The sequence below is a fragment of the Thermobia domestica genome, chromosome 11 (assembly GCF_964235325.1).
Source record: "Thermobia domestica chromosome 11, izTheDome1.hap1.1, whole genome shotgun sequence".
NCBI lineage: Eukaryota > Metazoa > Arthropoda > Insecta > Zygentoma > Lepismatidae > Thermobia > Thermobia domestica.
The window spans coordinates 142,193,385-142,207,719 of NC_137464.1; the positions used below are offsets into that span (position 1 = coordinate 142,193,385).

General features: G+C 37.6%; 1 protein-coding gene across 5 annotated transcripts in view; it reads right to left on the bottom strand.

The window, feature by feature from the left end:
• The window catches only part of Sptz (zinc finger FYVE-type containing 26 spastizin), a gene marked incomplete in the record, with an annotated part of 1,794,825 nt that overhangs the window by 1,756,971 nt on the left and 23,519 nt on the right, over positions 1–14,335 (bottom strand). For all 5 annotated transcript variants that reach the window (XM_081731160.1, XM_081731159.1, XM_081731161.1 and 2 more), the window contains 1 exon segment: positions 4,285–4,454. In XM_081731160.1, the coding sequence (XP_081587286.1) occupies positions 4,285–4,442 (158 nt within the window).

Genomic DNA, 14,335 nt, shown 5'->3' on the forward strand with positions numbered 1-14,335 from the left:
GAACCACAGCCTCGTTTTCAGTTACCGTAATATTTGCAGGATAACACTTCTTTGTCTCTGCTAGATATGAGAGATAAATATCTGATCCTCTTTCTTTTGCTCCAAGTCTCATTTATTTATAATCTTCTTTTGGCAAGCTAAGATCCACTAGAAGGCCTAAAGCTTCGTCAGGGTTGCACGGTCATATAGTAGCAGATGATGTATCATGGATCGTTTTCATATTTTTCAATCTTTTAGGCGAAGACTGGATCGCCAATTTCACAACTTCGGCTGCAGTACTCTTGCCAGATTTCACCAAACTTGATTCTACATACAAGCACAGCTTTTCGGAAATGGTATTCTTTACAATTTCCTTCACATATCTTTTCTTACTTCGTTGCAAACTCTCTTCGAACACTTTTCTTGATCTTTCTCTTCTCATTTGCTCCTAAAGCCGTGATGTTGTTGAGGGACGCGGTGATGGTTGTAACACCGGAAGTGTTACGTCTTGATCAAGTCACTCCATATGCTTATTTCCCACTCGTACATTTAATTACATGCCCGACATTTTGCCAAAACCTTTGACACAAATACTTTCATTACAGTTTTCAGTTTATTTCCACGTTGTTCAGCAAGTTCACTGATACCACTTGTTTAATGTATACTGTAATAATTGTTCATTACATTTTAATGAAGACTATTGTAAAAATGCTCTTTAAATAACACTATAAAGAGTTCACTTCTCTTAGTTTTCATGTTCTTCACAGATCGTTGCCACAGCTGTGTGTAAACAATACGCTCCAATCAGGAAAGGGGGAAAAGGGGGGACGTGTGTATTCCTGTTCTATGTTCGATATAAGATATACTGTCGAATTGTCCAAGAATAGTCGCGGTACTCTTTGGAACTTTTTTTATAACTCTCTGTATAGTAAATATTTCTTCCTTGTTTCGACACCGCACTAGTCCATCATACTACCTGTACTGTATTTACACTAGGCTCACTTGTTAGGTTCACAGTCATTTTAGATGTACACTATATATATCTAACTCTTCAATATTCGTATTGAAATGTTGTTACTGCCACTTTGGGAAAATTTAGCACGAGCTGTTTCTCCGTCAGCAACTCAGCCACAACTAACTGCAGTTCGCCGTTCGAAATAAACTCCGACTTTGCGCACATACGCTGGTTACTGTGTTGCGTTCTCAAAACAAATTCTTACGGTACATCATGGACTGGTATATAGGGACTATTTTGAAGGCATTTCTGATTAGTTTCATCACAATATTTTTTTCTATTTTTGGCGCCGTAATTTCGTTTTCCGGCCTTATGTGCGTCGCCTGTTGTTCAGCTTTGATATACCGATGGCTAAAAGATCGAATACAGAGAGATGCAAGGATTATAGAACTATTAGTTTCATAAATCACGCAGCCAAGATTCTGCTTAGATCTCAACAGAAGGTTGTATGGAAAAACAAATGGAATGGTTGAGAAGGAACAGTTCGGGTTGAGAACCGGTAAGGGCATAAGAGATACAACTGGATTACTAAGGGCGATCGATGAAAGCTTTATAGAGAAAGAGAAAAATGTGTATTATTTATTGATCTAGAAAAGGCTTTAGACCGCGTGTTTGGAGTTCTAAAGAAAGTTAGGTTGAAATAGAAAGATCGAAGACTCTCAAGAATTCTAGCTCGTGGGTTTTCTTGGGGTTCTCCCGTTTCCTCATACTTTCTTCATTCCACCATTTCATTTATTTCTCATTATCACCGTCTCCTTTAGCCTAACCGGCATACCCGTGGGACGTAAAACTTAAAGATTTCATTTCATTTCTCAAGAATTTTATATATGAACCAAACAGGAAGTGTTAGAATAGGAGAGGAAATGACAGAGGAGTGTGCAATAGGAAGGAAAGCTCGACAGGGATGTTGTCTCTCGCTTACACTATTAGTGCCTATCTAGAAGAGATAGTAAAAAAGAGCTTACATAATGAAGTCGGCATTTCGGTAGGAGGTAGAATGATTAGGTGTATGCACTTTGCAGATGATATGGCGCTTGTTGCGGAATCGGAAAAGAAAATCAATAAGATGTAAAAAACTTGAGGAAGGGCTGTGAAGAATATGGGATGAAAATAAGTGTTAGGAAAACAAAAGCCATGGTGATCGGAGCGAAGGGATCAGTGTAAAATATAGAAGTTGGGGGGGGGGATAGAAAAGGTGACTAGTTTTCGATACCTGGGTAGTACTGTTAGTAATGACATGAAACGCGAAAGTGAAATAAAAGCAAGGATAGGAATGATCAGCCATATACTTTCCCCAGCTGCTGTGGGCTAGAGAGACCTTCCTATCTTTAAGGCTGCTGTGAGCTCTGAGTCCCTGTCCCGTTTGCTGTGGGCTAGAGAGTTCTCCGGACATTCATGTTATCAAACCCCACAACGATCTTTAGGAAAACATTCAAAGATTTTACTTGATCTTCTTTGTTATAACGTCACTCTACATAGTTCGTATAAGCATTTGAGACATTTGTAACAAAATAACTGAGGGAACTAAAGTCCGTGTAGATTTGACTCTACCGACTCCCGCACAGAAAATATTACAATTTGTAACGTGTGAGGACAATTTGGGTGCTTGGCAGGGTTGGCAAAAACCATGGTTTTTATTGGAAAAAAAAAAAAGGTTTTCTTGGTTTAAAGCCGTTTTTTTTTTTTTGGTTTAAACGAGGCTTTTTTTGGTTTAAATACTCTCTGTATTTATATTAAATATGGACAGAAATTAGTTTATTTCGCCTTGGTGTTATTATGCAACAACAAGGTTATGCTGGAAGAGGTCACATAAGCTTAAAGCGGAATCCAAACCGCTTCTCGGCTTACATCCAAGAGAAATTGTCCATTTGGACACGAAACCGGGGCTAATTGGTCACAAATGCGATTGCCGACTCACTCACGAAGGACTCTTGATAAAAATACGTTGTACTGATCTTTACATAAGCCTACTTGTTAATATAATTGTCAAGAGTCTCTTCAGAAGGACAAAAAGATAAACAGTTATACAAGTAAAAACATTATACAGAATTATATATAAATCGGGAAACTCCCGCCTTATCCATAGGGAAAATCCTGTTATTTAAATGTATTTGTGTGTAAAATTTTAAGGTCAACGTATCATGATCACTACGCTAAAACTGAGGTATTAAATTACAAATTTGGTATGCAGGTATCATTCAATAAAATTAAAACAAAGTCAAATCCAAGGTGATGTTGGAAGCTACGTAGGCAGTTGATAAATTTTGCCAATTTCTATAAATATGTTTAAGCAACCTTGGCTTCTTTATAAAGCAACAGGCAGTCATTAAAGTAGAAATATGTAATTTTGGTTTCATTTCGTATGTTTGGGCTTAAAATAATTATGAAATATTAATGTTATCACGGAGAGGACTTTCGCTTAAAGAGACACCTCGAATCGCTACTTGGTTTACACTTGAAAGATGGGTTGTGGTTCGACCGAGAATTGAACACGGGACCCCTTGATTAAAAGATGAAAAGTAAATAAATGTAATGCGGATGGTTTGATATGTGGAAACGTCACCATGAAGTTCACACGATTTAAACATTTTTCGTTCTTTTTTTTTCGGTTTAAACCAGTTGGTTTTTTTGAAAAAAAAAAAAAAAACAGCTGGTTTAAACCACCTTGGTTTAAACTAGCCAACCCTGGTGCTTGGTGTAGTTTAGGACAAGAATGAGAGAGCGAAGACGGCAAAAATGATGTTTCTCTATCTTTATGTCCTTCTCCAACATTTGATTTCGAAAGTAATCATGCATATAAACTGCAAGTACCTGTTCTCAGATCCTGACTATCGTGCAATCCTTATGTCCCAACCTACTAGCTTTGGACAGATAAGATGTATGCAGCAATTATTTCTCATAAAAATTACCGAACAGTAAATTAAAATTGTTGTCGCAGTGCAATATTCTTATGTCATAAAGTTTTATCAACTGATAGAAGCTCTAGGCTACATATTCATAAGAAAAGAGGCTTAGCTTGTGTCTCCGTGCCTGCTACCTTAATTGTATATTCCTTCCTTACTGAGAAAGTCGTCAGTATGTTTTATTACTGCATCACTGGATATTTACCTTAACATATCTTATTGTAGTTTTAGTGTTCTTACAAAATGTTGCAAATTAACCAAATACGAATAAAACCAGAGATGGCCACTTTCTAAGCTCACAAAAATATTGTTCACCTGACATGGCGTGATCCATGTAACACATAAAAATCACAATATTTGTGAATTTTCTAAAAGTCAAATATTTACCTGGTGTCTACAGGATGTGCTGCCAAACCCAATAATAAATCTACAAGAACACAACCTTGTGCATTTGTACATGTACTCAATAGCTTCTCAGCAATACTCCATACTCCTCGATGAATAAAAAAAGTGAGTTCTTCCAATTTAACACAAACAAAGCCCATCCTTTTGTATTTCTGCAATCAAGAAAATACGATACGATTATAATAAGTTCTTGTCAAATTCATATACGCAAATAACTCATTTTGATACGTAATACTTATTGTTCGCAAACTAGATCACAAAAATAAACGTAACACATTAAAAAAAAAAAAATCGCGTAACTGCTACTGATTAACTGTTGTATGGCCCAATTTTTCAGTAACAAAGATTAATAACTATTTAATAATGTATCTAAGGTCGTTGACAATAGCAAGCCAGAAGGCTAATATCAGGTAAAGTATAAAATGTGATGTAAAACAACTACAAAATATTCACAATAAGAAAGGAAATGATACGTTCAAAATTCAAAATTGAAATGGGTCTTTTGGTGGACCAACCCAAACCTGATGAAGTGGATGGCAATACGGCACAAAGATTTTTCCACGATCCAAGTCTGTCAGCAGCAATTACTGGGATTGACGAGGCACTTATTGAGAGATTGGTAGTGTGCTGGGAGTTATTTCATGTGGATTTGACATAAATGTTCCTGCATTCGATGAGTATGCTCTTCAGACTGCCAAGATTTTCTTCGAGAAGTATCCGTGGTACTACATGCCTGCGTCTGTGCATAAATTTTTGCTTCATGGTCCCTCTATAATTACTGCTGCATTACTTCCCATTGGACTATTGAGCAAAGAAGCTCAGGAAGCACGATATAAAGACATGCGTCGATTCAGGCAGCATCATTGCAGAAAATTCTCAGGATATGCTAAAACGAAGATCTGCTTTTAAACTTATTTTCATATGGACCCGTGGTCAAACTTCCATATTTTCAGAGCTAGGACTATCCAAAACCGTGGGAAAATGAACTTCGGAGGCGAATATCTCCTAAACTATTAGCTATTGAGCTTAGGCTCCATGTTTTTGTGTTAGACTTGTAATCTGCTCTATCCAAAAATGCATGATTCTGAATAGTTCAGTGGCGGCGCAAGGGAGTTCCCCACAGGAAGTGTGGGTCTCGGATGTTCCGTTAGAACGGGTGGATCCAATTCATGACAGATGGAACAACGTCCCATCAAGTAACACAAAGTCGTTGACAGATCATCGATATTTTGAACAGGATTAAGATGGCGAGGGACTTCTGATATGTTGTACGTGGTTGCATAACTACAATAGGGACTAAATGTAGTGGATGAAAGGAAATAAAAGCATTACATCTGCATGTTGATGACCCACAATTATGACCTGTATACTAAAAGGGACAGATATTAATAATACGTAACTATTTTAGAAACAATTGATCCAATGAGGATATGCGAGAAAATGGGAATATCCTCGCACTCGCAACAACAACAACAACAACAAAAAAAAAAAAAAAAAAAAAAAAAAAGATAGATAGAAAGAAAATAAGAACAACAGATAAATTTTCTTCATCACAAACTCACTTGGTCGCAGATCTAAAGTGGAACCCCTTGACATAAGGTGCACACTATCACTAAGTTACGATGTACCCATTTTGCCATTGATTATTTACAATGTATGGGAACTGATGACACATAAAAACAACAATAATGGTTATGTAACAGAGGGAAAAGTCGTGTTGAGAAGGTAGATATTTTGAGAAAAGTTGGTAAAACTTATCCTCCTAGATTTGTCTGAAACGTTTTAACATTTCATAGTGTTGACTCTTGTAAACTCTAAGAATCGAATCCGGGATCCCTTGTTTACAAGGCGGCGCGTTGTATTACTCATCAGTTGTGTCCAATGTAGGTGCACCCCTAAACAACAAGTTTTCAATTTACTTGCAATTTGTTTTCGATGTCTCCGTGATAGAGGTCTGCTCGGGACGGAATTTTTAGCCCGAGCCCGTCTAGCCCCTGAATTTATAATGTGAGGCCCGACCTGAGACCGAAATTCGTTTTATCCTTTAGGCCCGAGCCCGGCTCGAGTCCGTGTGATATGAGACCGAATTACAGAAACATAATAACTAACGGAAAATTGTATTTTTACCAGGGAAGCAAGAAAGTTCGTGCGCTTTTATACTATGGAAGAAAACTGTCAATTACAGGGTTTTAACGGTTTGTTTATTCGGCAAAATAGCTTCCATTTGCTTCTACAACCTTCTCCCAGCGCTCAACAAGCTTGTAAATGCCAGTTTTGTAGAATATTTGTTCCCGAGACTCGGAAAACTCAGCAACTGTATTTTTGACGTCTTGTTCAGTCTTGAACTGCCTGCCACGCATAAAGCTGTCTATGGCCAAGAATAAATGGCAATCCGAAGGGGCGACATCTGGGGAGTAGGGAGGATGAGATACAAGCTCCCAACCAAGTTCTGAGATTACTTCCAGCGCCTGTTTTGCGGTGTGAGGGCGCGCGTTGTCCTGGTTATAGAGCACACCTCTTTTGTTCACTAGTGCTGGCTGTTTCTGGGTCAGTTTGGTGGCTACCGTTCTCAGTTGTGATGAGTACACATCTTTGGTAATTGTCTTACCACGTTCCAAGAATTTGTAGTGCACGATACCGTTTGTAGTCCACCAAACACAGAGCAAAACCTTGTGTTGATGGATGTTCGGTTTTGCAGTCAAAGGCTTCGGATCATTCGGTGATAGCCAATGGTATGACCATTTTTTATTGTCATACATGACCCACTTCTCGTCACAAGTTATTATACGGTCCAAAATTGGACAGATTTTGTGTCTCGTCAACAAAAATGAACAGATATTCAGTCTTAGAACTTGGCTCATAGCGGTCAGCTCGTGAGAGACCCACTGACCCAGTTTTCAGGTCTTCCCCAACTGATGCAGACTTACCCGAATAATTTTCCTGCTTACCTCGAATCGGTGAGCAAGTTCCTCACATGTTTGACTGGAATAATCTTCAATAGAGGCCTTCAGGTGGTCCATATCCACTGATTTAGGCCTCCCAGAGCGAGGCTTATCTTGAAAGGTCTCGTCACCAGTTGAAAAGGTCTGGAACCATTTTTGTGCTGTACATTTACTTATTACACCCTCTCCGAGCGTAACACATATTTTTCTAGCTGCTTCTGCACCATTTGTCCCCAATTTAAACTCGTAAAGCAAACAAGCTCTAAAAACTTCATTTGACACTGACATGATCACGAGCGATTTTTACACCCTACACTGACAAATGCGTTGTTATATTCACCGTGGCTGATGCGTCAATGAATAAGCTTTCCCAAACAGTCAAAACTTTCATGCTACGGGGACAGATGTCGCCGCAGCAGCCAAATGGAAGCGGGAGTGGTTCAAAAGCTCACGAACTTTCTTGCTTCCCTGGTATTTACAGCAATTAGAGGCTTAATTTTGCAGTTCTGCTTTAAATGTTCTAAAGAAAGAACAGTCCGATAAATATCGAAGTACACTATATTTACGAAGTTAGGCCCGAAAAGGCCCGAGAAATATGATCGTGTATTTAAAAATATAAACTCCAAGCCCAGCCCGGGCCCGAAATGATATGTTTTGTAGACCCGAAACCGGCTCACGGACCGTGCTGGGAATAAGCCCGCGGCCTCGATCCAAGCCCGTACAGACCTCTACCTTCTGATAATCTCATATGTTCAAACATCAATGTGGGAAGGAGCAGTTGAAGGGAGGGGGTTACTTTCAGTGTAGATTGTGTTATTGTTCCCAGATATGTCCATAAACTCCTGATCCGTTCAATGACACTCTCACCATTGTGGCTGCCTATCAATATCATGTGTCCTATTACGTATTATTACCTACAACGTGACCCATATGGCAAAATTTACACGTCGATCATTGCAATGAGCAGGTGTCTTTCCAGAAGTGTCTACGGATTTCCTTACGGTTCTCTCACTGTCTAGGATATTTTCATTCCCTCAACTCTTTTAATATTTCTTTAATTATCCGCCTCTTTTAGCCGAGGAGGCAACACTATGAAATGTTAAATTGTTTCAGACAAATCTAGGAGAATAAGTATTACCAACTCTTCTCGAGATATCTATCTTCTCAACACGATTCTTCCCTCTGTTTGTTATATAACCAGTATTGTTGCTTTTATGTGTCATCAGCTCCCATACATTGTAAACAATCAGTGGCAAACTAGATATATCGTAACTCAGTGATAGTGTGCATCTTATGTCAAGGGGTCCCACTTTAGATCTGCGACCGAGTTTGTGACGAAGAACAATGTATCTATTGTTCTCATTTTTTTTGTTTTATTATTATTTTTATCACCATTATTATTATTATTATTATTATTATTATTATTATTATTATTATTATTATTATTATTATTATTTTGCGAGTGTGAAGATACTCCTATTTTCTCGCAAATCCTCATTGGATCAATTCTTCCTGAAATCATTACGTATTATTAATATCTGTATCCTTTAGCATACAGGTCATGATTGTGGGTCATCAACATGTGGATGTAATGCTTGTATTTAATTTTCTTTTATCCACTACATTGTCCCTATTGTAGTTACGCAACCACGTACAACATACCAAAAATCCTTCGCCATCTTAATTCTGTTCAAAATATCGATGATCTGTCAATGAATTTTTGTTACTTGATGTGACGTTGTTCCATGTGTCATGAATCGGACCCATCTGTTCTAACGAAACATCCGAGACCGAGATAACTGTATTTGGGAAAGGAAAGGAAATAAAAATAGAAAAGAAAGAAACATCAATTAAAATACGAAAGCATTCTTTACTAGTTAGGAAACTGTTTATTATGTATTAATACATTTCACAAAGTATTGACAGCAACAAAAGTCAATTGTTACTATTTTAAAATGATTTCTCAAGACAAGAAAAAAAAAAAAAAAAAGCTGTCCAATACTTCATGATTTGTGTGAACTGTTAATAGGTGAACATAATAGCGGAGGGGTTTAAGGCATAACGCTTGTAATCTCACGGACGTAGTTTCGAGACCCGATCAAGGTAGAAATTTTTGTTTTCTTTATATAATGGCTCAGTTTTTTACGACTTAGGAAATACTCATCGACAAACGTAAAATCAGCTAAAGTATCGGAAGTAATAAAATGCGCAGATAAAACAAAACGTAGTTGCTTCATGACGCCACTCTCGAACCAAGAAAGAACACTTTCCGTTGCTTAATGTGAACATCATTAATACAATTGACTGAAGCAGAATGTGAACAATTACTGTTATTTTTAAAAACAATTATTTTCTTTACGCTCTTAGAAACATCATTTTGTTGATTAGAAACATATTTGTTAATTTCTTCATATAAACTATATACTAAATTTAGTATCTTTCGCTGCTGGCGCTCATAGAATCCAAATGAAATCACTTGAGAATACTCGAAGAGCATAGCCAGAACGAACTTAAAAAGAACATTTTTTTTTTTTTTTCGAAATTTATATGAATTTGTATATTAAATTTGTTTGATTAAATTCAGTAGATAGTACACTTACATACTTGGAATCAACGAGTTAGGGAATCTATTGAATTTGGTACGTGTAGCTGTCACTATTTTATCACCATATTTTATATATATATATATATATATATATATATATATACTGAAAATGCAGATATAACCCGTGGCTATCGGTTACTATTTGGTATCAAAATGTTCACCATCCTCTTAGGTATTGTTGAACACCAATATCATCTCTCTATGATTTACGTTTCCCAAGATATAGCTCCTTATATCCCCCGAAATCGAAACTTTTTGGCCAGTATCTCGGGGGAACGGTGGCCAGTTAGCTAGTGACCACCGGTTACTATTTGGTACCAAAATGTTAACTATCCTCTTAGGTATTGTTGAACACCAATGTCATCTCTCTATGACTTATGGTTCCCGAGATCTCCTTAAATCTCCCGATTTTTTCCCCCAGTATCTCAGGTATGGTAAAAGTGACGCGAAAAATTATATCACTTCTTTTAGATAGTTTTTGATGCTCTATTGAATGGAGGGATCAAAATGGGAAAATTCGCAAAAAGCAGAAACACATACAAAGACATAGAAAATTCAGTAAAGAACTTTTTAAGTTCATTGAAAATACTGTCGTTTCCACCTTAAAGCAATATTTATGTAATTGTTAGTGAATAAGTATATTTAAAGTGTTCGAAATTCGGTATGTGTCAGGAATTCACTACTTGTTCATTTAGTAAAATGTTTTCGATGGTTACTGATACTTAAAGTTTTCCTAAGGCAAAGTTACCTAATTTAATAGTGTTACAACGACACGATACGAGATGAGATGAGATTGTAGCCTATCTGGTCTGATGTCGTGCAAACGGCGTCTCATATTCAAAATTTTATGCTTCTCGTCTCGAAGTCTCCGCTCGTTATCAAGACATACACGAAAAATATCTTGTCTCGTGGCATCAATAGTTTAGCTACGATATGAGACGAGACAGTTTAAAATCTCGACTTGTCTCGTGAAAATGCTGTCTCGCTTCGAAAACTATGAGTGTCTCGTCTCGAAGTGTCCCTACTTAATTAAATACATTATAGAACTTTCACCTCAATAAATGTTTACATAGAAATTTAAATATTTAATAGGCAAGTCTGTTATGAAACAAGCAGAGGGGAAAGTTCTATAATGCATTTAATTAAGTAGTGATGTCACGAGACGAGACAATCATATAATTTTCGGGATGATAAGCAATGTGAAAACTTTGCTTTTAAGAAACAGAATTTAATGGAAAGCTTTCTTTATGCACCAATGGGCATACAGAAAATAATTACGAAACCTTTGCAAACAAAAGTGAACAATAGTAATGCCAGGGTTCCCACTCTCTTTCCCAAAACAAATTCCAGGACAAATCATGAATTTTCCAGGACTTCGACACAGGAAGGTATAACAGGATTGCAACTGTAGGTTCAAAACTCACAACAGTGAAATGAAAAGCACTGTAGCTCATGCAGTGAATATTAATGCAAGTACAGTATTAATACACAATAATTAAATACAAAGCGGAGCGTAAGGTATTATTAATTTTTATTTTTGGTAGCTTTCCACCTCCCATTATACTGTAGCCACCCGATCCACCCACATCCAGCACAGATATTTTCATTCTTCCTACATGACATTTTAATTGTGCACCGAACAAATTTACAAACAACAAAAATCTATTTTTCGTACATGGCATCTTCATTGCGTGACAGTGTGATAGATATAATTAGGGGAAAAAAGGAATTATAAGTTTTTCACCTGAGAATGGAGTTGTGTGATTTCCTCATCCATAGGTATGATCTCTTTCTTTTTTAGCGAAGGTCCTCTACGGATAGCATTTGACTTTGTCAATAAAATAAAACACGACTTCTGCTTCAGTTTCCAAAGCTTCACTTGTTTCCATCAATTTCCTTTTCTTTCTCTGCAGCTGATGTACATTTTTACATATCTCTTTCCTCTTGCTCTGCACTCGACTTTCTCTTTCAACAGTCATTTTTTCCAGCTCTGCCATACAGAGCTGATTTGCTTGGAAGGCATAATGCAACATTTCTTTCGTGGTGTTGACTGAAATAAGGTCTTTATGGGAAAGTTATCATACACCAATCTCAACCCGACCAATCATTTCTCCTTCATATTTTAACAAGCGAATCTTTATTTATGCTGTAACCTCGTTCGACAGCAACCTGTTCATGAGACAAAACTAGAAGCTTCTTTACGACTAACAACAAATCTTTAAATTCTTAAGAAACATCCAACAGTTTTATGTAAAAACAATCCAGCCTCTCAGGGTCCAACTTATACCCAACAGGTGCATCTTTAAACTGATCAGGAACTTTTCCTTACAAAACAAACAACTGATCGCATTATTTAGCTATAGCCCATTTCTTCTCCAACAGTGACTGAAGGATATCACGAAACTTTATGGATGACACACTATCTGGGTCTAGGCATGTAAGATCTCTCACAAGCCTATATTTCAGTGGATTCTTCTGTAGACATAACAGAAATTTGCACAGGAATTTCTTGCATTCAACTCTAACCTGGAGTTTTTCCCTTTCAGTAACGTTCCTCTCTTAGCATGCACTACGGAGACTTTGTTAAGTTGCAAATCCCAAGTTTACATTTGATGCACTTTACATGTTGCTCTTTGATTAGGTGAATTGTGATAGTTTAGCAGTAGAAGACAATGTCCCAAGAACAGATTTCTGGATGATTATGTGTGCCACTTCCATTCCAACTTCATACAAATCTTTAGCTAGGAATGGAAAAATCCCACATTCAGTATTTCTGTAAATATCAAGGACAAAAATGCATTTTTAAGGACATTTTCAGGATGTTTCCAAGAGAAATTCAATGATATTTCCAGGTTTTCCAGGACTTCCTGGACGAGTGGGAACCCTGTAATACAGGTGAAGAATGGCATTTTTCTTACTATAATATCGTGATGAGTTTTAAACATATGTAGTTTATTTTTTTCACATACAAAAAATACAATTATAACAGTAAAAAAAAAAAAAAAAAAAAAAAATCTGTAGACGGGTTCGAACCGCCTTCACCCATATATGTTAACAGATTTTGCGTTATCGCGCTAACCAACTGTGCTACCGACTTCTTACAGGTTATAGGTCTGTTCTACTACAAGACATGATTCTCATTATGGTCGTGTTCCACTTTCTCTCTTTTGATAAATAATTTCCACTGATTTCTTAATTTATCTGAATTTCTTATGTCTGCATGGGTATAAGAAATGTTAGGAATATTTGTTTAAATGCTTTGTTTGTGGACATGAATTTACACTGTTTTCACTGTCAGTGCCGTAGAGGTCTCAGTTCTACGTTCAACTACAGAATTCCCTCCCGGTCTAGAAAAATACCCTCTAAAATGAGAATGTATATAGTTGTAATACTAACAGGCTAACACCCTTTACTCCCTTTTCAACGAAGTTGCACCTGGAATTCAACTCATATCATCCGACAGAGCCTCCCTTTTAGGTGCAGCGGTACACACTGATACTAAACGCATTTTGTTATTGAACAAGATATCTAAATTAGATCTCTTCTTCACTCGCCTATCTAAGATATCTACCCACTTAGCTTTTTATCTCCTACGGGCCTCATTAGCCATTCATAGACTGTTATATTTCCTTCGTAGCTCTCCATCCTGGCATAAGACAGATCTTTTGGAACAATATGATGAATCCATCCGACTTAGCCTAAAATCTCTTCTCAACTGCTCTCTCACAGATAACTCATGGCTACAAGCATTTCTCCCTGTGGATCACGGAGGTCTAGGAATTCATCGAGCCCTTGACTTGGGTACTCCATCTTTCCTTTCATCCATGTGCAGCTCTATGCCTTTGATCACTTCTCTTCTTCGCCAGGATATTTATCAGGATTCAGAAGCTGAGATAAATGATTGTATCTTCCAGTGGATATCGTGCGGCGGACTCGATCTACCTGATTTTGATAAGAGAAGTTTTCAAACTTCATGGGACGCTCCTCTTATAGACTCCAGATTATCTTCTATTCTTCAGTCCTCCACCAATCCTGAAGATAAGGCACGTCTTCTTGCTACTTCTTCCCCTGAAGCAGGTGTCTGGTTACAAGCTATCCCATCTTCATCCCTAGGGCTGCATCTTCCCGACGAAAGTTTTCGAATCGCTTGTGCATTACGTTTGGGAGCAGATGTCTGTGAACAACACCAGTGCCCTGCTTGCGGAAGTTTAGTGGATAAGAAAGGTATACATGGTCTATCATGTGTTCACAGTGCTGACAGATACTCTCGACACTCCACTGTTAATGATCTCATTATGAGAGCCCTCATCTCCTCTGGAACGCCTTCCGTGAGAGAGCCAATGGGGTGTAGTCACTTTGATGGCAAGAGACCTGACGGAATGTCTTTGGTGCCTTGTAAACGGGAGAAGGCTTTAATATGGGATTTCACTTGTACCGGTACCCTAGCCCCCTCTGATCTTCCTTCATCTTCCACTAAAGCTGGGAC